The 26172-nt window shown below is 47.8% G+C and overlaps 1 protein-coding gene across 1 annotated transcript in view; it reads left to right on the top strand.

Annotated features, from left to right (window-relative positions):
- The first annotated feature begins 9745 nt into the window (after nucleotides 1-9745).
- The window catches only part of ADAMTS15 (ADAM metallopeptidase with thrombospondin type 1 motif 15), a 28716-nt gene continuing 12289 nt past the window's right edge, over nucleotides 9746-26172 (top strand). The window contains exons 1-4 of the mRNA XM_019421427.2: nucleotides 9746-11071; nucleotides 22977-23109; nucleotides 23627-23794; nucleotides 24028-24311. Of these exons, the coding sequence (XP_019276972.1) occupies nucleotides 10115-11071; nucleotides 22977-23109; nucleotides 23627-23794; nucleotides 24028-24311 (1542 nt within the window). The 5' untranslated portion in view covers nucleotides 9746-10114. The remainder of the gene's footprint in view (nucleotides 11072-22976; nucleotides 23110-23626; nucleotides 23795-24027; nucleotides 24312-26172) is intronic.

Below are 26172 nucleotides of genomic sequence, written 5' to 3'. Positions count from 1 at the left end.
ATCTTGCAGGTTTGGAGTGTAAGGTCTTGCCCAGGTGTGGCAGGCGATGAAGCTGGGACAGTTAGCTGGGCCAGTAAGATGGGCCACTATATGAGGGCATGTATTTGTTACCCTGGGTGCTGAGGAGCTTTCTTCCAGAGGCAATGAAGACTCATTAAAGACTTAAGCAGGGAAGTAACTGACGTTTGTCTTTTAGAAGGACAGCTCTAGCAATTATATAGACTGAGGACCACGTGAAGGGAGGGGTTGGAAAAAGGGAGACCTGTTAGAACAAGCTTTCCAGAGATGGTGAGGGCCCTGGACTAAGGATGTGGTGGTGGTGATGGAGAGGAGTACGCAGGGTCCATGGGGTGATGGGTGCAGAGGCTCAGTGGGGCGAAGGTAGCAAGGCTGACTAGTTGAGGGCTGAGGTGAACAGAGATGCCATTGGCCAAGTTGGGGAAAACAGGAAGAAGAAGGTGTGTGCATGTGTGTATGTTGTGGAGGGTATGTTCAGAAGAGGGACTAATGAGTTTGTTTTTAGGCCTGTTTAGGGACCCTCTGGTATGTCACTGGAAGCTCAGCAGTCACGGGGACTACGAATGCGGAATTCAGAGCCAAATGCCAAGATGTGTAGTTAGAGTCGTAAGAATGCAGTCTGCTGGATGAATATATGTAAAATTTGGGGTTTTCTTTTAAATTTCTACTCATCTTTTCAGTTTCCCCATTCCTCCACTTTTCTCTTTTCACACTTTCGAGAGCACAGGTGAGATCTGTCGGTCCAGTCACTGCTCTTGTTGTCTCTTCTCTTCCCACCTCTGGGACCTTTCCAGAAGCAATAGGCACCCTTTATGTGCCTTTATGAAATGCAGTGATTTCCACCCAGTGGAGCTCTGTGGTCTACAAGTGTCTTCCAGTTGGTCTGTTGGCTGATTCACCCTGTCAGGGTGGGATGTCCTGATGGGAAGGAGGAGATTCCCGGGTGACTTGGAGAGAAAGAGAGGAGAAAGGGAGAAATCTTTACTGGGGGTAACTTGATGTTTAGAGTCTCATCAACCACAGCTTGAAAGTATTGGACAAGTTGCAGGGCTGCTCCAGCCAGTTTGGCTAAGAAGTGACGTTACTGGTTACTGTATCCCATCACCTCTCAGCTCTCAATGGTGACAAAGGAGGCTGCACCGAGCTGTAGGGAGCAGGAAGAAGGGCAGGGAAAGCACAGCAAGCCTTTATGAAGGAGATAACATCTATCTTCTCAGCAGAGGATTGGAACCCAAGGTGGGAGACAATTGGGGTCTGCTGGGTGCCTTGGGTTCTGCTCTGGGATCCACACTCAAGTGGGAAGTGGGTCTGGGCCAGGATAGCCAGAATCAGCTTTTCTTCTACCACTGATCTGGGTCAAAGTCTAGTTTGATGTTATTCTGTAGTTAAATACCAGAGTTTTCTGCCCTTTAATTTCTGATGTTCCTGAGGATCAGAGAAAGCTCATGCCTATAAGCCTCATGTGTATTAGGTTGTGGACACTCTATTGAAAATCTTTTCTGCCACTCTGGGCTCACTGCTCTCACCTTGTCCATGATGATATCTGTTGCTCATCTCCCATTGCCCACCCACTTCACTTCCAGAGTGAAACAGAGGCATGAAACCTGACATGAGGCAATGCACATCGACTAAGTTAGTAAGAGATAGGGAAAGATGAGGTAGGCATTCCACATGATTTTGTAAATGAGAAACCAGATAAAAATTTGTGGGCAGTAGCTTATGAGGTGGAAATCCTTCCATCCTGGGAGATTTAGTAAGAACCCTCCCAACCTATTGGGTCCAGTAAGAGGCATGATGGATGACAGACAGGTGGAGAGATGGAATCTGTTGCTGTGCAGGTGGTTTGTTCAACTTTAGTGGTGACCTTGCCTAGGAAGGCTTTGTGAGACCCCTTATTCCCTCTTAAAGAACTTCCTTTGTTGGTCCTGTCTGAAATTCCACCATCACAACTGTATTTTGAACAAGACTTTGATACTTTAAAGGTGTAAATATATGTGAATGGGAAGCACTTTGAAACTGTTATCAGCTGTTTTCACCTGAGTGTAAATTAAGATGCAGGCAGCAGCAAATTTTGAGGAAAGGAATTGAAGATGTATGAGAAGAATTAGAGAGAGGGCAGAAAGCAGAGCAGGGGCTGGGTGGGGTGGGGAAGACAGGGAGTGTAGCAGGTGGAGGGGAGGGGCTAGAATGCTTGGAGGAGACAAGAGTGGAGGAGCACAGCGCAGATGGGAAGGGTTGGCTGTCCTGGGTTTCCAAAGGCTATGTACCTACCCCCTAATTTTACCTACATGAAGAGAGAAAGAGCTTACAGCTCACTTCATTTTTTTTTTTTTTTTTTGGCAGAACAAATCAGAGAAATTGGAAACTCCGGAAGTGAGACCTATATCATACTTTCTAATTACAAGAGTCCCACGTAATGCTATTTACTCTGTGGGCTCATTGTGTTCTTACTGATGATAATAAGAATATTACTCCATTTTCATGAGTAAGGAATTCAAAGTTCCTGGAGACTGGGCCATTTAACTAGCATCCCCAAATAACCCAATATCAAACAGAGCTGGGGCTAAGCCCTGGCTTGAAGATCTGCAATTTTGTGCAGTCAGCTTGACTGTTCCATGCTCCTGATTTCTCAGTCATATAAGGGCTGGTGTTTTAGGCTCAGGTCCTGGAGCAACCATATCTGATTTTCAAGTATTAACAACATGTGTGAAAAGAGGCTTCTTCCTGTTTGGGCATGGGCAGGGCTTGCTTGGTATAGTTCAGGAGCTAGGGAATGGGCTTCTGAGAGTACAAATCTGCCAAAGTTATGGGCCAAGTTTCAAGTGTGTGTACATTCCTGGTACTTTTCTAGGGATGAGGTTTCACAGTGTTTATGACATCTCCATGGCCTCCAAATGGTGAAGAATCACTACATTAGAGCAAACTGTGATCTCTACTGACTTGCAGTGAGTCGAATCCCCTTAGTGCCGTAGCCTGGAGGGAAGGAAGTGAAAATGAATACAACAGAAAAAAATGCTCTCTTAATACAAATTAAATAGTACTCCTCTGTGATGAGTGTTCTCTGTGGCTTTTTGTAAAGGCTCCAAAGACAGTAGACCCATCACACTGAGGCCATCAAGTTAGGTGTTGATCTAGAGTCGGACTTGGCTTCCAGGCAAGTCACGGTGTTCCTATAAATCCTATTTAAACTAGCTTGTGAGCAAGCATTCAAGGAGTGTGAGGGGTGTGGGTATGGAAGGAAGATGAGGAAAGAACTGCGTGCTGGGGGTATACGACAGGCCAGAAGGGGTGTGCCCACGTTGGGAGTGAGGAAAATGGCACGGTCTTGCCAGAAGAGAGGCAGCTGAGTGAGGTAGAGAGGAAACATTCTGGGCTGGGACTTAATACCAGGTGAGTGTTCCAGTCTTCCTCTTGCTACTTACTAATCAGATGACCTTTGTCTATCCCCCTAACCTCTTTAAGTCTTAGTTTTAATTGTCCAAAGTGGAGATGCCAGTAATTCCTGTCCTACCATTTTCCCTCCCCAAGTGTTTCTGTGAAGATGAAGTCTGATCATATGTAGGAACTCGTTTTACAAATCACACACTCTTTTGTGTATGTCAAGTAAATTTTTTAAGAAGGAAAATGTGCCGAGGGAAGAAAACAGAGTCACCTGGGAGGAATGATGCATTTTTTTTTTTGGATCCTTGTCTAATGTACTAAAGTTCAGGGGTGGTGCTTTCCTGCTGATGGTGGCTGGTGGCCTGAGGCTCAAGTTCAAGTGCCCAGTTTGAAGCTACTATTCTGGGTGCTGATGGTGACAGGAAAAGAGTATACTGGGAGGAGCGGAGGGGATAGACGATAGTTTGGCAGAAAAAACTTCTTTCTAAATCCCCAGACAGGAGTGGAGGATTTAGTATTCATTTCTTCTCCCTTCTAGTTTTTTCTCCTCCACCAGCCTGAGTGCTAGTTATCTCTTGAACAGCCAAGTGCTCCAAAGTAATTTACGTGTGTGTGTGTGTGTGTGTTTGTAAATCTATAAAATGAATGATTAAATTGGGAAGCCTGAGATCCAAGGGTAGCAGCTGTTTTTCAAACTGCATAAGGGGGAGGTTCAGGGTATAAGCAGGAGGCAGCAGGGAACCATGGTTTGATGAGTTTCCTCAAGCCAAGTCAGGACCCTTTGTTCTCACCTCCTAGCATCCAAGAGAACAAATACAGGACTTAAGTACCAGAGGGATTTCTATGAAATACTTTGCCCCAGAGAACCAAACAGAGTGGGTGGCTGAGAGGGAAAAAGTAGAGTTAAGTATTTCCTCTGAGCAAAGAAGAATGGACCCAGGCCCAGGGTTATAATTCATGGGGTCTCAGATGAATCTCCAGCTGCTTCAGCTGTCTCCACATCTGGGAGAAGAGTGGCCAAGGAATCCAGCACTGGTGGAAGCCAGTGGATGATGCAGCTCAGTGGCTTAACACTCCTTGAATCTTCCAAGAAGCTTCCTCAAACCCACGCCTTTTCTAGATGTCGTGTGCTTTGCCCATTTCTGCGGTGCAGTTTCCAAGAAGAGCACATTGAATACATCTGGGGCTTTTAGAGATCTTTGACAAAGAATGAAGAATCTAATTTAAGCCTAAGTTAAGTTCTAACATGGTAGACCAATGAGTCCTAACATGGGTAGACCCCATTTGAACGATGGGGAGACCTCTGTCAGTCACTTCCCTCCTCATTAAAATATTGCCTAGACCATAGAGATCATTTCTTATTTTTTCACCTACCCATTCTCTTTTTTCCTTAATATTTTTTTTCCTGTTTGGGGAGATCCTCCAGGATGCTTGATTTTCCAGGTAGGCGGAAGTCATTCTTGGTTCTCATGTTGAAAAAAGTCACAATCTGAGAGAAATGAAGTCTAAGTCTCCAAACTGAATCATTGTGGCTGCCTCCTTTTGTCCTCTGTGCATCCTCCTTTAGGGATGATTTCCTACCTGGAGCCTCCTGCATCCACATGGCTCAGCCTAGCAGTCAACACCTGCTTTGGGTGTTGTTGTGGAAGAGGACATGAAAGAAAAGGAAGCCCTGGTTTTGGTGAGTTTCTGGTCTAGTCTGTTGTGGCCATAGCCCAGTTCAGGAAAAGGGTTGAACATTTAATCAGAAAAGGCAAGTTCAAACAGAATATTTTTTAAAAATTTTTTAAATGTTTATTTATTTTTGAGAGAGAGAGAGAGAGAGAGAGAGAGAGAGAGAGAGAGAATGAGCGGGAGAGGGGCAGAGAGAGACAAAGACACAGAATCTGAAGCAGGCTCCAGGCTCTGAGCTGTCAGCACAGAGCCCGATGTGGGGCTTGAACTCACAGGCTGTGAGACCATGGCCTGAGCCAAAGTCAGATGCTTAACTGACTGAGCCACCCAGGTACCCCCAAACGGAATATTCTTATGTTAGAAATGGAATAAGCATACACTGAAGGAATTGAGAAACAAGGAACAAAGCTGTGCTGTGTGAGTTAAGTGAAGTGCTTTCACATAGGAGGTGAAAGTTAAATCCATAGGCATAGAGGAGGCTGAGAGGGCATCCTATATGGGAGAAATGGTTTACACAAAGCTATGCATATTGTAAGAACAGCTTCTGGGCAGAAGAAGGCAAGTTAGAGCCAGGTTTTCATGTAAAGGGTAGAGAGAAACAAGTTTATGACATGAGCAAAGCAGCTGGCTGGGAGCCTTAGATAAGTAACCATCCCTCTGGACTTCAGCTGCCTCAACTAGGAAATGAGTGGGCTAGGTGACTAGGCTACTGGGCTGAGCTTTCCATCAGAGAGTTGAAGAGAGTTAATAATCATGGGAGCAGCGTGTCAGGCACTCCAAACTCTCCTAAAAGCTAGTCTTATCCCCATTTTAGAGATGAAGTATCTTTTTTTAAGTTTATTTATTTATTTTGAGAGAGAGAAGAGAGAGAGAGAGAGAGAGAGAGAGAGAGAGAGAGAGAGAGAGAAGGGGAGGGGCAGACAGAGAATGAGAGAAAGACAATCTCAAGCAGGATCTGCATTGCCCAATATGTGGTTCAAACACACAAACCATGAGACATGACCTGAGCTGCAATCAAGAGTCAGAGGCTCAACTGAGTCACCCAGATGCCCCCAGAGATGAAGTACCTTTTCCAGAGTTTCATAGACTATGAGTGACCAAGCTGGAATTAGAACTGAGTCGATTTATCCACTCACTATGAATGGAGAGCTCCTATTTGCCATGCACTGTGCCAGGCCTTGGGGGATATAATAGGGAATGAAACAGACAAGGTCCCACTTTCATTCCAGTTGGGATGAGAAAGTTAAGATCCAAGTGAATAAAACAGGTTTAAATAGAATTAAATTCCATGGAAAAAATAAAACATGGAATCATGGTCATGATTTGGAGCTTCTTAGATCAGGTGGCCTAAGAAGTCCCCTCTCAGGAGGCAGCACCTGGCTGGAGACCTGAAGGGCAGGGAGAGGTCGGCCTAGTTGGCAAAAGGCATAACTGGCCAAGCTGAAGTATTTAGATTTGACACCATGGACTACACTGGCAGTCTTTCTTTGGAGGGAAGGAGTTGTTTTTGGCTTTTTATTTCTCAAAGATCTTAAGATGGTGGAGGGGGACTCCTGGGTCGCTCAGCTGGCTAAGTGTCCGACTTTTGGTTTCACCTCAGGTCATGATCTCATGGTTTGTGGGTTCGAGCCCTGCATCAGCCTCCACACTGACAGCTTGGGACCTGCTTGAGATCCTCTCTCTCCCTCTCTCTCTGCCCCTCCCCCACTAGCTCGCTCTCTATGTCTCTCAAAAATAAATAAAGATTAAATAAAAAAGAAGATGGTGGAGGACAGGCAGAAGCCAGAGGGAGGCAACAGCAGTGTCCTAATGTGAGGTGGGGTGGTCGAAGTGACATTGGAGGTTTCTGGGCAGAGCTAGGAGAGGTTGTTCCCATTAGCTTCCATCCCTTCCCTGTTAGGAATATCAGAAGACTTCAAAAGGTGATGATGGCAGTTATCTTGGAGGGCCAAGGAAAGCTTGATAATAATAATAATGGCTAATGAGAATATTAGTTATTAAATAACATTTAAGAATCATTTTTTTATGTACCAAGCATGTCCGAGCACTTTTTAAGCATTAACTTATTTAATCTTCATAGTAATGATAGAGATGGGTAGTATTATTATCCTAACTTTAATAATGAAGAAGCTGAGGCTTCGGGAGGTCCAGTCACATAGTCATGTACCTGAGATTGCACAACTGAGGTTGGTGGAGCAAGGTTGCACCTCTGGGTCCTCTGAGCCTAGACTTTCAATCATCATGCAATGTTGCCTTCCATAGGTGTCAAACTGTCATGAAATATTTGATCTGGAAGTGATCTTAGATATCATATAGACCAGAGATTTCTAATGCGGTCCTCTAAGAGAAGACCTCTGGTCTAGGGTAATCCCTCCTCTTTTGACAGATGGGAAAATTAAGAGTCAGAGTATCAGATTAGTGATGGAAATAGAGGGTTGATGCTGAATTCTGCCTTCTACTCGAATGCTGTTTGTAATCTATTTCAGCATATCCCTAGATACACGAACCTGGCGGAAGTGACTGGACAGAACTGTAGCCTCCAAGAGGGGACAGATAAGCATTAAGTAAGATAACACACATGAGATTCTTGGTGTGGTGCTCAGCACAGAGTGAGTGCTCAATGCATGCCAGTGCCTTTGAGAAAGTCCACATGGCTGGTTTCTGTGCCCAGTGGTGAGAACAGTTGGACCATGGTTGGGGAAGAGGAAGCAAGACACACAGGTGGAGAAGGGCTTCCTCTCCCTGAGCCTGCCATCTTGATTGACATGGCACAGCCCTTACCGAACCCCATCCACCACAGTGAAAGTAAAATGTCTTTGGAAACCTTGTAACCCATCATTAAAACTGCTGGGTGTAGGAAAACAATTGCTTGCTCTAAATAAGTGACTTATGATTGCCCTTGGTCTGTCTGAGTTTTCCTTTAATTATAGGCCCTCTTGAAACACTCAAACACACAAGGGCTTTGTAAATTTGAATCTCCTTGCTCTCATATACATTCCTGCCATATGCACATGCTCCCTTGCATTTATAGAGCATAAACACCCATCTCTTACTCATTCACATAATGAATTTCAGCCCCGTGCATCTCAGTTGAGGAGAGGCCCAGGAGAAATATGGGTATCTGAGCAGGCTTCCTGCTCCAAGGTGCCAGGGGGCTCTTGGAAGACTGAGTCTTTTGTGGGGAGAAGGTAATGGGCAAAAAGTACTCTTAACTGATGGACCGGTCCTGGCATTCTCTTTCCTTTAGCAGTAGAGTTGTTCACTTGAGCAGCCATGTCCCTAAGAAAATTCCAAAATTCTTCTGTACCACCCCACTTCATGCTTCAAATCACTGCATCCTCCCCTGTCCTGTCCTCTCCTCTTGGAAACTCACTTGGAGCCTTTTGATTCTGACAAGATGTTCTAGATACTAGGAGAAACTACAAAGACCTTCTTTCCTCTACTTGCATTTTTTCCTTGTCAGAAGAAAGAAGGGGATTTTTTGGAGAGGTACAGAGCATCTTGGGGACCAGTGCCTGAAACAGGGCTCCCCAGACTATGTTGGAACTAGATGGGAACTCATGGCTTGATGGTCTTGTCCCCACTGACCCACACTCAGCCTTCCCTTCAAGTGTCCTACGTGGTACCTGGTCAAGGATCTAACGAGAGAAACTCGAAGGAAGTACTGGCAGATATTCCTATTGCCCACCAGTCCCTCAGCCCCTCTCTGGCAGGAAAACCACCCCTTTCTGCACATCCCCTCCAGGCATTGGTGCTGGCCCACTGGTTCTCTTCCCTTCCCCAAGCCCTAGGTGATAGTAGTTGCCCATTTGGTGGTGTAGATACTCCCCCGGGACCTGTTTCCAGCTCTTATTGTGATGTCCCTGAATGAGGTAGCATTTAATATTTCCATCATACTTTCACCTCCTTTGCTGTCTTTTCTGGGAGCTGTGGGCTGTCCTGGAGGGTTGGTGGTTCTGGAGGCTCAAGGGCATAGATTACAGTTAAATAATTAGGAAGTGACGGGCTTTGTTATTAAACAATTTATGATTGTAAGTTATATAGTGTAATTTTTAGTAACGGTGGTGTTTAACAGCCACCTGGCAAAATCCCTGAAAATTTAACCTCTGAACCAGCCCACCCAGCACACCACTGCCTCAGGGCAGACTGTAGGCCTACACGGGTTCGAGAAGGGTTCTCCGTGTTCCTGGGAATTCGTCCTTCTGACGATATGACATTTACAGGGACAATTCTTGGTTCTGGGTCTTTTAGGGGACTCTGTGATGAAGAAACAGGAGGGACGTTGCAACGGGAGGGGTGAGGCGGGCCTAGGATGGGGAGGGGAGGGGAGGGGTCAACGGTGAGTCTTCATTCCCAGCTCCTGACCCTAACTGCCCTGAGATAAAGGCCTTGACCCAGGGAGCAGACAGATGTCGATCGGGACGGAAGTAACTGGTGTATGGGGGCACTGGGGCATAACGCGAGGGCAAAATGCGAACCGAGACTGTAAGCGTTGGTTTCTCTAGCCAGCCCACGCCTCCTGCCTCAGCTCAACGCCACTCCCTCCCCGCCAAGTGGCTCTTCGCTCTGGAGGCGGGACCGAGTTCTCCGGTGGCCCCTGGAGGGAGGTTCGGGCTGCAAGCTTTGGGAGGCTGGGAGGGGAGAGAGGGAGGGGCGCTGACTGGGCAGTCCAAAGAGGAGGGGGCCTTTAATAGGCTCGCCCAGCTCCTGGCTCTCAGCGCAGCGAGTGGCTGCGGTTCGAAGTGGCCCGGCACCTCCCTCTAGTTCTCGGCTGCAAATCTCTGTCCTTGCACTTGACAGCGATTGTACTCAAGCTCCCAGGGCGCGCTTTGCTTGGAAAGGCACAGGTAGGAGGCGCGGGCTGTTCGGTGCACGCTCACTGCTCTGGGAGGAGTCTCTCTCCCTTTGCTCTGCTTTCTGGGAGCTGCGGACTGCCCCGGAGCGTTGGTGGTTCCCGTGTGCCTGCTGCAAGGAGACTCGCCGGCGGCCGGGGAGCCGCGCCGAGCCCTTCTGAGAGTGCGGCAGTGCGCTGCCCGGCGCCATGCTTCTGCTGGGCATCTTAACCCTGGCTCTCGCCGGGGGACCCGCTGGCGGGGCAGAACCAGAGCAGGAGGTGGTGGTTCCCATTCGACTGGACCCGGACATCAATGGCCGCCACTACTACCGGAGGGGTCCCGAGGACTCCGGGCACCAGGGACTCATTTTTCAGATCACAGCATTTCAGGAAGACTTTTACCTACACTTAACTCCAGATGCTCAGTTCCTGGCGCCCGCCTTCGCCACTGAGCATCTGGGCGTCCCCCTCGCGGGACTCACCGGGAGCTCTGCAGACTTGCGACGTTGCTTCTACTCTGGGGACGTGAACGCCGAACCAGACTCCTTCGCCGCTGTGAGCCTGTGCGGGGGTCTACGCGGAGCTTTTGGCTACGGAGGCGCCGAGTATGTCATTAGCCCACTCCCCAACGCCAGCGCGCAGGCAGTGCAGCGCAACAGCCAGGGCGCACACCTCCTCCAGCGCCGGGGCGCCCCTGGCGGGCCACCCGGAGATCCCACCTCTCGCTGCGGGGTGGCCTCAGGCTGGAACCCCGCCATCCTGCGGGCGCTGGACCCTTATAAGCCGCGAGGGACCGGCTTAGGAGAGAGTCGCAGCCGGCGCAGGTCCGGGCGCGCCAAGCGCTTCGTGTCTATCCCGCGGTTCGTGGAGACACTGGTGGTGGCAGACGAGTCAATGGTGAAGTTCCACGGCGCGGACTTGGAGCATTACTTGCTGACGCTGCTGGCCACAGCGGCGCGACTCTACCGCCATCCCAGCATCCTCAACCCCATCACCATCGTTGTGGTCAAGGTGCTACTTCTTGGAGACCGCGACGCCGGGCCCAAGGTCACGGGCAATGCGGCCTTGACGCTGCGCAACTTCTGCGCCTGGCAGAAGAAGCTGAATAAAGTGAGTGACAAACACCCAGAGTACTGGGACACAGCCATCCTCTTCACCAGGCAGGTGAGTTAGATGATCTGTCACCTCTTTGGACCCAGATAACCCCATTTTCTTAGGGTCACCGTCCTTAGCTCTCCAAATGCCCTTTGTGCCAAGCAAGTGACCCCGGGTTAAAATTTTGTTGATCTCTCCCGTCTCCCACTTTGGTTCTAACAGGGACAGTCCGCTCCTAGGCTCCGTGGAGCGTCGGCTCACGCGCATCTGGATGCACGTGGGCTGTCGGAGGAGCGCCTGCAACTTCAGAAGGTGTTGGCCTGGCGTGGCCAATCAGCGCCTCCTAGATCAGGCGCGGAGGGGCCGGAACCCAGGAAGTTGCCGCCCCGGAGCCGCAGTGTATCTCCAAGGCAGATAGGAGGCGCTCTGAGGATGGTGTTGGAGGGGTCGGGAAAGGTCCGCCCCTATTCAACCAGGGCGTCTAAATCCTTCCACACAGCTCTTCTGAGGCTTCTTTTCTCTTCTTGTGAAACTGGAAGGTGATGCAAGCATTCCAGTTCGGAGCCTGGCTACATTTCTTCTGGGTAACATGTTCAGTTATCCTCTGTCCTGGGCCTGGAAAACCTGGATTGGGACGAAGGGAATCAATTGGGATATTTTGTGGGTTGAAATGAAAAAGACAGACTCAAGTACTGGGAGCATTCCGTCCTTCTTTGCTGCTTCTCCTGTACCCTTGTGTGCTGGGCCTGCCTTCTATTTGAGGGGATTCCAGTCCATTCAGAGCAGGCCATCTAGTTGAAGCACCTGTTTGGAGGTTGGAGTTTCAAGTGGAGTTGCACTTGGAGCCGAGTTGGGAAAAATCTCTCAATTTTCCCATTTCCTTCTTGGCCGAGGGTGACCCATTTGCCCTGATGTGTGTTATGGAGCAGAGCAGCAGAGGTTACTTATGACACCGATTCACTGAAACTTCTGATGACCACACTTGACTATAGGGCTCCAGTTTCTGCCCCTGGCAGTGTGCAGGTGGTGTGAGCTTAGTAAAGAGCATCTGGAGACCCCAGGTGCAGGACTGGAAAGGTACTGAGTGTTGGGAATGGAAAGATGGTCAGATCACAGAAGCACCTCTGCTCTTTGCTATGGCTTTATGAAAATTTACATTCACAGGTATTGTGGTGACTGGGTACGTTGAAGATTTTGGATTCTTGAAATTTCTCAGATTCATGGGACTGGGAGGAAGAGGGGCATCCAAGTGACCCACTTCCTCTGATTTTGGGGGTTGCAACTTGAATTGGTGCCATGCTCTTGTTTTGTTATTGTCATAACCACGTCATTCTGGGAATGGCACAGAATCCTTGGTTACCCATGGGGCTCTCACTCTCCACTGTTTCCAAAGGCCACTCAGAGCTGCACTGGCACACACCGGGCTGGAGCTAAAGTCTTCCACACTAACCCATTTGGCACCGCCTGTCCCCTCCTGGAATTGAACTTCCTCTTTTCCCAGCCTTCTCCTCCCACCACCTGGTTCCTCTAGGGAGGTCTTTGGCCTGAGTCTGTTTCCTTGCACTCATTCTTCCAATTGAGGTCTGTAGAGCTGCCACTGCTCAGCCCCTGCACACACTGTCTGAGTCATGGGGAAACTGCAGAGGAGGTGGCTTCGACCTCTGCACACAGACCAACTCGGCAGTCAGATTGCTGGGGGGGAAAAAGCAAAGGCCAAGAACAGGATATCTTAATGGGCAAAGCAGCTGTTGGCCCATCTGCTACCTGGGATGCCCCTGTGGAGGTCACTCAGTGCTTCTAACGTAACAGACCTCAGTCTCCACCGCTTTGTGGTTAGGTTGACTTTTGGAGCCAGCCCTAGAAAGAGGACTCCTGCTGGGAGTATGGGCCACATCATCAGAAGGATTCGCGTTTTAAAGAAGAAGCAATCAAGCAGCATGACAGCTTCTGTTTGTCAGTGGTGTCTAGACCCAGGGGCTATGCTAACCATGCATAATGGGTACAAGATGCATGGCCACTTGGGTCAGAAGCAGTGATGTGCAAGATGAGAATTTTGGAAGCTGTCTTTCTCTTAGGCTTCTAGAGGGTGAAGCCAGAAAGTGGGGAAGCTGTGTTGGCAGGACCGACATCCAGGTATGTGCTTAATGCTTTCGAGTAAACATCTCTGCCTCGCCTCCTTGCCAGCACAGACTTCAGGGCCTGCAGCATTCTCAGGGTCTTAGGAACTGCTCATTCCTGAATTCCCCTGGGGAAGGTACAGTATGTGGTGAGAACACGAGCCTGCAGCTGCTCTTTGTAGATGAAGGCAGATGTGGTCTCCGGGAACCTGGAGGAGTCTCCTGCTGCACTCCAATGCAAGAGAAACTTGTGTTTTACTTTGTAAGGTTTAGTAGTAATCCTTTAAGTTGGGTATGAACTTCCCTGATTATTGTAATGTTGGTGTAAGCAATGCTTTTTCAAACTAAAATGAGGATATATATATATATATATATATATATATATATATAGGATATGCAGTAGGATTGCATATCTATCTATCTATATCTATATCTATCTATCTATCTATCTATCTATCTATCTATCTATCTATCTATATTTACAGTTGACCCTTGAACATGGGTTTGAACTGCATGGGTCTACTTACAGGTGGACTTTTTCCAATACAGTATAGGACTATAAATGGATTTTCTTTTATGATTTTCTTAATAACAATTTCTTTTCTCTAGCTTACTCTACTGTAAGAGTACAGCGTATAATACATATAGCATACAAAACATGTGTTAATTGACTGTTACTGGTATGTTTTGGTCAGCGCTAGGGTATTTGTAGTTAAGTGTTTAGGGAGCCAAAAGTTATGTGTGGATTTTCGACTGCAATGGGGGTCAGTGCCTCTAACCCTCATATTGTGCAAGGGTGAATTGTATATGGTTTGTTTGGATAACAAGTTTCTAGAAATGTGCTTATTTTGTTAATCACCTTTGGTCTATAATGGATCTTGAACTGTCAGACATCTTTAGAGTCACCTATTCCTTGGTTGCCCCAGAAAATTCTGAAAAATGGCTGGTGACTCTGATAGCACACAGGAAGGAAGCAGGGAAGGGTCAGTCTCCATCAGACTGTACTTCCTCCTATGAGGAAGAGGCGAGAACAGTACCTGTAGAGCTCCAGGTGCCAGGTACCTGAAGGGGGAACAGTGGGAGCATTGGGACTGATGGGCACTGGAGCACCCCCATTGACCCACTGTCAGAGTTGCTGTGCATGAAAACAAGTCTGGGCCCAGGCTATGGGGAGACGCTGCTGTCCTCTTGGCGGGCAGAGGGAGGGGCGTGGGGTGTTGAAATCAAAACACTGGAAAGACATGACCCAGGGAGGAGACTTTGCTGTGCACAAAGGAGAAAAAAAGAATTGATCATACAACAAATATTTTGGCAATTTGAGGAGTTTTCTTAAAGATTCAGAGTCAGTTCACGGTCTTGGAGAAGGAGTGCACATCTGATTCTGCAAAGCAATCAGTCTCCAGACTCATAACAGCAGGGTGAGGTCAGCACGGGATTGGAACCAGGATCTGTGGAGAATTACAGCCAGTCTTTCTGGGTGGACATTCATTTCCGTGAGAAGACAAGTTTCAGTGGCTTCTTGTTGCCTTGGGCAGCAGGAATGAGGTATTTGGTGCTGGGGCTCAGTAGGACTGCATTTCTCTCGGTCTGCTCTCCCTTAACCTCCGATGCCTCTGCAATTTGGGTAACTTTGTGGCAGACTAGCTTTCGTGAATTTATTCTACATTTCAAAAGTGCTTATTGAGCAGCTGTTATTTCCAGGTACTGTCCTGGGCTGTGGGGGTACAGATATTAAGATGTGGCCTCTAGCTCTCAGGAATTCACTGGATATCTGGGAGCCTGACAAGGAAATAGCTCATTACACAAGGGTGTGTTAAGTGCTATGGGGGAGGCATGAGCCCTCTGTTGGAAGTCCGGTGGGGGATTGTTCTTCTTGTGGCTAGAGCCAGGAAGGCCCTCTGAGGGAAGGGGACAAGGGACAGGTGGCAAGAAGGTATTGGGCTTGGGAGCTGGTGGTGATGGGAAAGGAAACTTGTTTCCTGCGTTGCAGGAGTCCCTCTTCTCCATTCCACCATCTGTTTTGCTATTTGTAACATTTTCTCCTTTGAACAGACTTTGTTTTTTAGGATTTGCCATTTGTGGTTTTTCTGCATGAGTATTCCTTCATTTACTTTATTTATTCTGTTGCACTTATTTTTTTTTTCAAATTTATTTATTTTGAGAGTAAGAGTGCACGAGTGGGGGAGGGGCAGAGAGAGAGAGAGACTCCCAAGCAGACTCCACACTGTCAACTCAGAGCCCCATGTGGGGCTCAAACTCATGAACCATGAGATAATGACCTGGGTGGAAGCTGTATGTTCAACCAACTGAGCTACCTGGGCGCCCCTATTCTGTTGCACTTAGTAGGACTGTATGCCGTTCCCTCCCCATCTCCTCCCCTCACCATTTTTTCTATGCTCTTGTTCCTCCTCTTTTGAGATTCTCCAGGGCAGGCTGCTTGCCATTGTTCTCTTCTCTTCTGTTTCCTTCATTCATGTCCTCACCTTTCTGCCTCTTAGTCCCCAGCTTGGTGCTTACCTTGTTTTGGCCTTGAGTAGTACTATGTTTTATGGGGGCACATGCGTGTATTCTATACTGTGTAGAGAGGAACAGCACTCTGGAGGCTCAGTTGAGATAGAGGCTAGTTCTTTCTATAATAAATGACTTGCCATATGACTGTGAAATTTAGCGTTCAATTAAAAAAAGGTAATAAGGGGCGCCTGGGTGGCTCAGTCAGTTAAGCGTCCGACTTCGGCTCAGGTCATGATCTCGCGGTTCGTGAGTTCAAGCCCTGCGTCAGGCTCTGTGCTGATGGCTCAGAGCCTGGAGCCTGTTTCAGATTCTGTGTCTCCCTCTCTCTCTGACCCTCCCCCGTTCATGCTCCGTCTCTCTCTGTCTCAAAAATAAATAAACGTTAAAAAACATTAAAAAAAAAGTAATAAAATGATAACATGTATTTTACACATATCTCCTAATACAATAAAGAGAGTTATAGTTTTGTCAGAATCTTTTGGAAGTTGGACCTTGGAAGATATTAGCAAAGAGGGGTACCTGTAGCTTTGGTATTTAAGAGTTTGTAAATCTTTATCACTGAATGGAAACTGAACACTACTTCTGGGAGGGAGGAGGGAGGAGGGAGGAAGGGGAATAGGAGAGGAAGGAGTGGAATATGGTTGCTCCCAGACTTGGAAGGTGATTGTTCTTCTCCCTCCTTCTTTTACTTATACCAAATAAGGAAGCCTATATTAATAATGGAGGATGGGGGAGGAAGTTTGGAGGAAGGAGTGTGCACCAGAATCTTTTTTTTTAAATTTAAATTCCAGTTTGTTCACATAGAGTGTAATATTAATTTCATGTATATGAGTTAGTGATTCAGCACTTCATACAACCCCTGGTGCTCATCATGAGTGCACTCATTAATCACCATCACCTATTTAACCCATCCCCCCACACATCTCCCCTCTGGTAACCATCTATTTTTTCTCTATAGTTAAGAGTCTGTTTCTTGGTTTGTGTCTCTCTTTTTGATTGTTTGTTTTGTTTCTTAAATTCCACATATGAGTGAAATGATATGGTATTTGTCTTTTTCTGACTTATTTCACTTAGCATAATATTCTCTAGCTCCAACCATGTCATAAATGGCAAGATTTCATTCCTTTTGATGGCTGAGTAATATTCCATTGTATGTATATACCACATCCTCTTTATCCATTCATCAGTTGATGGGCACTTGGGCTGTTTCCATAATCTGGCTTTTGTAGATAATGCTGCTATAAACATCAGGAGGAATGTGCACCAGAATCTTCTTCTTTCTTTTTATTGAACGCTGGTTTAGACAGGAAGGCAAATGAGGTTTTCTCCCTCCTTTGGTCTTGCTCTCATCCTGTCTTTGAACTTCTTGGTAGATGTTTGTGCCACTCATGGTGCTTACCCACACTTTGCCTTGATGCCTGGTCTTGGCTGTGTGGCACAATGGAAAGAACATGGAGTCAGGCAGAGTTGAGTTTCAGTCCTGCCACTTGACTTTTAGCAATGGTCATTGAACGAATCAGCCACCTGGACTCCACTTTCCTTATCCATAGAAGGATAATGATGATGACAATGGTACTGAACTTAAAGGCATTATCAAGGATAAGTTACTGGGTTTTCCAGAATAGGCACCTGTTGTTATCACTACCTTTGTGGTCTGTCAGTATGTTTGTTGTTGTTGAATAATTATCTACAGATCCTTTGCCAGAACTTACACTTGGGATGGCCCTGTTTTAAAGCATTCTGTCTCATTGTACTTGTAAGTACACTTAATACATGTCTGTTTTTGTGTGAAAATTATGGACTCAGTACATTCCCACTGACTTGTAAACTCCTTTAAGCAAGGAGTGCTGATTTGTAGGGGCACGTGAACCCCAATGTTTATAGCAGCACTATCAACAATAGCCAAATTATGGAAAGAGCCCAAATGTCCATCACCTGATGAATGGATAAAGAAGATGTGGTATATATACACAATGGAATACTACTCAGTGATGAAAAAGAATGAAATCTCACCATTTGCAATAGACATGGATGGAACTGGAGGGTATTATGCTAAGTGAAATAAGTCAGTCAGAAAAAGACAGATATTGGGGGTGCCTGGGTGGCTCAGTCGGTTAAGCAGCTGACTTCAGCTCAAACCATGATCTTCAGTTTGTGAGTTCAAGCCCACATTGGGCTCTGTGCTAACAGCTCGGAGCCTGGGGCCTGCTTCAGATTCTGTATATCCCTCTCTGTGTCCTCCTCATTCTCTGTCTCTGTCTCTCTCTCTCAAAAATAAGTAAACATTAAAAAATTAAAAAAAGAAAAAGATATCTTATGTTTTCATTCATATGTGGAATTTGAGAAACTTAGCAGACCCCAGGGGAAGGGATGGAGAATTATTTTAAAAAATAATAAATGAATCTAAAAAATAAATAAATGAATCTAAAAAAAAAAAAGACTTTTTTGTGTCTTTGTAGCCCCTCCAGTGGGCCGTGCATGCTGCCGTTGTTCATTATGTATTCATGGGAGGAAGGCACTGATACTAGTGAAAGGAGTGTGTGTAGCTCTGGGTGCTTAGGTAGCTCACCTGCCTTCCTGGGGATCATTAACTCAGCGTTTTCAGCTGTCAGGCTGCAGGGTTGGGAGGGGTCAGGTTCTTCTGGCATTTCGTGTTGGCTCTTTGCCATCAGCTTTTGCCCTGGAGAAAGGAGAGGCCCCAGCAGGGAGCCAGCAGACAGGGTGCACAGGAGGGACGGGGTCAGTGTGTCAGTGCAGGTGTGGGGCAAGGAGCCAGGAGCTTGCTCAACCAGGAAAGGGGTGCAGGCGCTGCTCTAATAGCACTCTTGGCAGTCAATCCTGTCATTCCCCTCTCCCCGGGCCTCTCCCAGGCCTCTCCCTCTTCAGTGGCCAACCTGTGCTTTGGGGGCTGAGGGTATGGGCTGGAAAGTCTTGCCATCTTGAGATTCCCCAGCCCCTTCATCTCTGGAAGCAGTACTGATGTGAGGGAAGCATTCAGCTCTCAGGCGGCACTTCTGGATTTCAGTCTTCACTCTGCCCCTCCCTTCCTGTCTGACCTTGGGCTCACTGATCCTGGGCTAGTAACTTACCTTCTCTGAGCCTCATATGTAAAATGGGGCCTGACAATGGCATCTCCCTCATAAAGCTGTTGTACAGATTCAAGAACTAATACAGGAAAGCTCTTAGAACAGTGTCTGGCACCTGGTAGCAGCTCAGTGTTAGCTATTAACATTGTATTCGATATGTATCCTCTCTTGAACTGATGATTTCCAGAGAAAGCTTGGTCTTCCTGCATGCTTTGGATTTCTCTTATTCTTGTCTTAGTTACCTTGGTCTCCCACTGTAACACCATTTTGTACATCTTGAGGAATTAATATTCTAGCGAAACCCACTCTGCTGATAGATGTTTCCAGAGTGGGTTCTCTTCTTCACCAGGCATCCCTAGTCCCATTGCCCAGACACCCAGAATTGCTATTTTTTTCCCCTACTTCTAGCAAAGCAAGGCCCTCCCATGCTTAGGGATTACAAACAGAGGTAGATTTGGGGTTGGATGAGGAAATACAGAGATGCACGCCAGAGATTCAGATGGGAAACAAGTTAAAGGCACAATATTAATACAAGCGCAGGGTGGTTTTCAACAGTACTTATGCTATCCTAACTAGCGTGCTGTGGTTCAGACCAAAGACCCCTGCTGGCCTTGGTGTCAAAAGGGTTCAGTAGCTCATTCTTTAGTTAATAGCTGTATGGCTTTGGGTGAGTTCATGGAGCTTCAGTTTCCTCATCTACAGAGTGAGAGGTTGACTCCCAAGTTGTGTGAGTACAATACTTGGAAGCTGCAGTGTGGCCATGAATATAAGCACTGGCCCACATGCTTATGAGTTCATAATGAGTAGGAAGTTGGCTGCATGAGAACACATATCTTCTGCTGCATTGAAAAAAAAGTTAATGTGCTTGATTTTTGTGGGTCCTCCACCCCATACTGCTGGAAAATATGAGCATCTCAGTATGTGGCTGGGGAAATGAGAGGAGGTGGGAAGGAGGGCCACGAGGAGTTGTGGTGAGGCGTGGAGGGAGTGGGCATGGTAAATGTGGATTGGGCCACTGCAAGGTGCTTGCTTTCAAGTCATGGCTCTCCAATCCTAAATTATTTTATGAAAAGGTGCAGTGAGAAAACAATAACCTGGGAAGACCAGGGTCTTGGCCAAGATGATTCTTGGGTCATCTGGAACAGCAGCTGTAGCTTCAAGGAGAAATGGCAAATTACCAGAAATAGTGAGGCAGGTAGGGGCTGGGTGGGAAGTGCCTCCACCCTCCAGGCAGAAGGAACCAGAACAGTTTCTATTTCTGGAGACAAGGGCCTGAGCTGAAGAGGTTAAGGCAATTTGAGTGCATCTGAGTTCATTCCAGAAGGGTGGAGACATTCAGTGCCACAAATGAGGCACTACTGAGCCCTGCACACCCGCCTGTAGGCGTTCAAAGAACTAAGATCCAGCAATTCTTCATTTGAGTCCCTGGCTGGGGGAAGAGGGCCAGGCAGAGCCCCTGACCCCAAACAGCTGCATCTTCCCACAATGAAGACACTGGTTACTGCAAGCCTGCTGCTCTCAGCTACACCCTGACCCTCAGGAAATCTGTCGGCTCCTTCCTTGTTCCTCTTGTTTGATCCAGGGAAACCGGGATTTCTTGATGGAAAGAACAGGTTGCTCCTGGCCAGGAAGGGTCTGCAGCTGCATGTCTATGCTCCAGAGAGAATCCACCCTCCCAGAGAAGAATGGAGGCCTTTTTTTGGCTTTAAGGACCTTCCAGCGGCAGAGGCGGGCTGCTGGGCAGTGGAGCTCCAGTGGCTGCTTAGACCCCAGTCTGAGCTGTCAGTCTGGTCTCACCATTTCTGCTGAGCAGAGCAGCAGATGGGATTCTGAATGTCCACATGGGTGACCTTCACTTTTCTGGGAGTTCGTTTCACGGATTAGTAGACAAGATCATCCTTAGGGTTCTTTCCATTCTAGAAGTCTATCATTGTGTGTGTTCCTTTCATAACCTACAGGGCCAGAAGGGGCTGAGCACCCTGGGATCAGGGAAGGAGCAGAGGAGACTGAGGCCTGAGGAGAGAAGTGACCTGCCCCAAAACACACATCTACTTAGCGGTGGGGTCAGGGCCAGAGTCTAGGCTTTTCCATCCTTGTTCCCATGCCTTTTCTCTTACACAAAGCCTGCAGTGAGTGTGCATGGTGGCCCCAGGATGGTGTCATGTTTGTCCTACAGGCTCTCCCTATGGGCTGTGACCACTAGACGAGAATTTTCAGAGACCCCTGCCTTAGTGGGGAGGCTGTACTATAGTGTCTAGGGATGAATGGGCCCAGCCCCCTCCCCCTTCCATGCCTCTGTGCAAACCTCTGTTCTTTCCTTCTTTGTCCCCTGCCTTCTTCTCCCTCTGTTCCCAAGCTGATCCGTGTGACCCCACCCTGTTCCTCAGCAGTTGTGTTCCTTAAACTGCTTGTCAGGTGAACTTCCCCTCCCAGGTTTTGATAGCAGTTCTCCTCTAGGTCTCAGAACTCTGAAGGAAGGAGAACTTTCTGGAAGAGTAAGCCTTTGGAAAGGGAAGAGTACTTGGAAGAGAGGGAGTTTGAGGTTCACCCTGAAGGGTTCCCAGAAATGGCAGACATGCCACATGTGAGCCCAGGACAGCAGATCAAGGCCAGGTGTCCACCGCTCATGGTTGACCTGTGTATTCTGGAGTCTGATCACCCTCCCAGTTCTTTGGCCAGAGTTAACGCTCATTAGGAGGTGTGACTATCACCTGACCGTGGGAAGCCAAGTTTGACTGCTCAGGTGGTAAACTTTGGAATGCTCTGGATTAAATTTTGCTGATTTTCTGTACTATGACCACTTTTCCTCCTATGCCTCCTGGCCCCACTAACTCTGCTGCCCAGCTGTTCCCCACCGTCAGCATGTGCATGCACACGCATGTGCACACAGCCCTAAAGAGAAATAAGATTGAGAACAGTTCTGGGTGTGTTTATGTGAATGCCTTGGCTACCACAGGGAACACACACCACTCTTTCTCCTGGGAATTCACTTAGGAGCTGGTGACCAATCAGCTGTGACATGGTGCAAAGAATGCTGGTACCCAGTCGTACAGACCCCAGTGCACATTTCCGCTCTGTGACCTGGGCCTCTCTGAGCGTCAGCTTCCTTGTCTGTGGAAGGTGATAATAGTAGTCATTCTTCCAGTGGGATGTTGTGAGGATCAAGTAAGGTCATGCACGTTAAGTACACACACAATGTCAGCATTTAATAAATCATCGCCGTGATTAACTGTGAGCATGGGCCTCAGTTTTCACCTTTGACAAATAGGTATAATGATGTATCTGCCTCCTAACACTCTCTGGAGGATTAAAATGAGATGATACATGTAATAGTTTCTTGTAAACTGTGAATGAAGACAAGGATGTAATGGAGAGAATACCGGTATCACTGATTCAACAGTGTCTTCTCTATTGTGATTAAGTATCTTGTCCTGTTTCCAACTCCTGGGCTCTTAAGATATGTAGGTGCATTGATGGCTCAATAAGTTTATTAAGATATCCATCCCCAGAAGTGCTCAGGGTTGTTGCAGGAAGTCCTAGTTTCTGATGCAGGTTTCAGTACAAAAAAGAGGGACTGTCTTAGGTGGCAGTTCATTTATTTTTTGTTCCTAGCAGCCGCTGAACCAGTGGTCCCCTTGAACTTCTGTAGCCAGTTGAGCTATGTCTGGATAGGAGACTGTATCTGCCTCATTCTGCCTCCTCCCAATTCAAGGAAGCCAAATCTCTGGCTTGGGCGGGTCCTTGGCCCATGACACTTTGGCTGAGAATCTGAGCTTAATTCACGGTTGTCCAGTCACTCTGCAAGGACCGAGACTGCTCAGAGCTGACTCTGGATGAGGAACACACTTGCCTTCCACTCCCACCTGCCTCAGTTATCCATGACTGGAACCTCACCCAGCTGTAGGAGTCGCCATTTTCTGGTTTGGAAGTCTGTCTCTATATAAAGCAATGACCTTGTAGTTTAATTTTGTACCTCCTAATTTCCTCCCACAGGATCTCTATGAGTAGGATTTGGGCACAGTTTTCTCAGTGAGCCATAGGGCTTTCTTCCTGATGCTTCCTCCCTCAGTCTGGGTTGATTCTATGTGTAGCCCTGCAACACCCTGAGAGAAAGGACCTGGCTAGGAAGGTGCTGGACTTCGTTAGACTGGGAGTTGGGATGAGCTGAGCATTCCATAGGATGCCTTTCTTTCCTCCAGGCTCCTTCTGTACCCCATCCTAATTTCTGCCTGGCTTCTTGCTTCTCCCCCACCCTGGCAGGACCTGTGTGGGGCCACCACCTGTGACACGCTGGGCATGGCTGATGTGGGCACTATGTGCGACCCCAAGAGAAGTTGTTCTGTGATCGAGGATGATGGGCTTCCATCAGCCTTCACCACTGCCCATGAGCTGGGTAAGGTTGGAGGGTACTCTTGGGTACAGGGAGGAGAGCTCCCCTCTGGGGTCCTTCTGGGTTTGCCCTGGGTGCTTTAGTCAGGGGGTAGACATCTGTCTTTGCTTCCTCATGTCCTGAAGCTTTAGGGATCCTTTCTTAGGGTCAGAGTCTGCCTTAGCAATTGCTTGGTTTTATTTTTTCTGATTGCCACAGCCCAGTTGGCCAGCAATATTGTCTGACTCAGCAGTCAGAGTATCTCATCAATTAAGCATGAAGGGGAGAATATATTAGATAACACTGCTGCTCTCATTGAGCCCATAGCCTGATGGACAGGACAGAGAACACAAGAACACCATCTTAACATTTGCAAAGCAGTCAGTCTATCACTAGGTAGAAATGACCAGCCTGAAAATTGCTGACATGGGCTCTCTAGCTTCCTCAGCTGAACTGCCCTCCCCTCCCCTCCGCCCTGCTGCTTTAAAACTGCATAGCCCACATCCTTCTGCCCTCTGAGTCCTCTTGCCTCGCCCCACAGGCCACGTGTTCAACATGCCCCATGACAATGTGAAAGTGTGTGAGGAGGTGTTTGGGAAACTCCGAGCCAACCACATGATGTCCCCAACACTCATCCAGATTGACCGTGCCAACCCCTGGTCAGCCTGCAGTGCTGCCATCGTCACCGACTTCCTGGACAGTGGGCATGGTAAGCCAGAGTGACAGAGGAGGGACTTCGGGGTTGTCACTGGAGTGACTGCTCACTACCTCTCTGCACCTGTCCTCTGTTACCTAAGGTGTGCATGAGCCCAAAGAGTTGGGCTCTCAAGGGAGTCCATTCCACTGGCTCTTGCTTCAATGTCTCCCTATCATTCAGACTCACGGCTAGCTGAGCTCACCTTTCTCAACTCATCTTTGATGAATGTCCTTGGCTCCCTGTAGGTGACTGCCTCCTGGATCAACCCAGCAAGCCCATCTCCCTGCCTGAGGACCTACCGGGTGCCAGCTACAGCCTGAGCCAGCAGTGTGAGCTTGCCTTTGGTGTGGGCTCGAAGCCCTGTCCCTACATGCAGTACTGCACCAAACTGTGGTGCACTGGCAAGGCGAAGGGGCAGATGGTGTGCCAGACCCGCCACTTTCCCTGGGCAGATGGCACCAGCTGTGGCGAGGGCAAGTTCTGTCTCAAGGGGACCTGTGTGGAGAGACACAACCTCCATAAGTATAGGGTGAGTGTGCTGGAGCTGAGCGGGAGGCAGGGGGTGGACTCGGAGGCCTCCAGTGGGAACAGGTTTGCTGTGTAGCCATAGTTGTGTCACATTGCTGCACTGTGCCTCCATTTACCTGTCTGTGGTCCTATCCCTTTCTTGACTCTAAGCCTGGAGGCAAGAGATATGGTAGGTCAGAGAACTTGGTGAGGCCTTAGACATGTGAGGAAAGTCTTTCATGTGGAATAAGGGGGCCCAGCCCTGAGTTCTGTGCCTTATCCTACCTGGGGAGGAGTGAGCACTGAACCCAAAGCCAATCACTAGATATTTGGCATTCCTCACTTGTTGGCTTCTTCCAGCCTCCCCTTATCAGCTATTTCTTTTTCTTATGATAATGATGACTAAATTTATTGAGCACTCACTCTAAATTCTTTATTTAAACTTTTTAATGTTTATTTTATTTTTGGGAGAGAGAGAGGGAGAGGGAGAGAGAGAGACAGACAGACAGACTGTGGGTGGGAGAGGGGCAGAAAGAGAGGGAAACACAGAATCTGAAGCAGGCTCCAGGCTCTGGGCTGTCAGCACAGAGCCCAACGCAGGGCTCGAACCTGTGAACTGCAAGATCATGACCTGAGCCAAAGTCAGACACTCAACTGACTGAGCCACCCAGGTGCCCCTATCATCTATTTCTGAGTGTGTTCTGTTTCCAGGGAACTCTGGGCCAGAGGTGAACCAGGCTCAGAACTGAAAGGAAACAGACGTTTGGGCAAGCTTCAGTAATTTGCTACATTCCAAACCAAGTTTCTGTCGTGATTGTTTTTTGAAGCTAAGACATAACTGAGCAAGTTATTTTTTTCATGGTAAAAAGAATAACAGTTGAATAAGAACAAATTTTAAACCCCACATATTCTCTGAATATAATAAAAACTTTATATTCTTCTGGTCGGGGGGTGAGGTCACAAAGGGATTGGGACTTTGTCGGACAGGAATAAGCAGTCCATCCTCTTTCTGGATCCTGGAGATGATGGTCCCTTCCCCATCCTTGTCTTGGATGCAGAGGGCCTTGCCTTGGGGTTTTATGTTCAGGGGGGCAATATAATACAAAAGCATTTGCCAGCACATTATCAGTTGCCCTGCGCTGGGTTTGGTACACAATTATGTAAAATATTGTTCTATGTTTTGGGAACATATATTTAATTAAGCCTTTGGCCATTTATTAGACATCATCCCACTGTATTCAGAGAACTATGTGAGGTACTGTGTGGTGGTCAGTGAAAGAAATAAAACATGGGTTGTGTCTCAGTGGGCTCACAGTCTAGTGGGGAAGCTAGAAATGTCACTGTAATCCAAGACCCAGAGAGGCATGTATTCAGTGTTAAGATAGAAGTGTGGAAACGTGTCATGGGGGAATAAGGAATGAGAGATTAATGATGATTGGGGGGGGGGGTCTGAAAAAACTTTGGCAAGGAGGTCGGATTTGGAGAGGGACTTGAGGAATGAGTAGGGTCTCAACAGGCAGAGATGGAGCAAAGTCAGGGAGGTGGGGCAAGCTGGAGGGGTGGACAGGCCAGAGCTATACAGGAAACAGCTTTGGGGGTGTGGTTTGGGGCTAGTCTGGGGTTGCCTTGACCACCAGAAGGTCCCGAGGACAGTCCAGCCATGGCCAGCTCCTTCTCTTGGGAAGAGGAGTCTGGAGGATAAAGATGTTGCCCAAGAGGATACTGGATATAGGAAATGATCTGAGAAGACAGTTTTTCCACATGCTTTCTGGAATTCTCAGTCCATCAACAGCAACATCCACCATATCCTCAGTCTCTTTTCTGGACATTCCCTTCACCACCCTGGCCCTTCACAAAGGACACTGCCCTAATCAGCCAAGGTC

This window comes from Panthera pardus, unplaced genomic scaffold (assembly GCF_024362965.1).
Source record: "Panthera pardus isolate Hobbes unplaced genomic scaffold, ASM2436296v1 HiC_scaffold_12, whole genome shotgun sequence".
NCBI classification, from domain to species: domain Eukaryota; kingdom Metazoa; phylum Chordata; class Mammalia; order Carnivora; family Felidae; genus Panthera; species Panthera pardus.
This window is presented reverse-complemented; position numbering and strand designations above follow the sequence as displayed.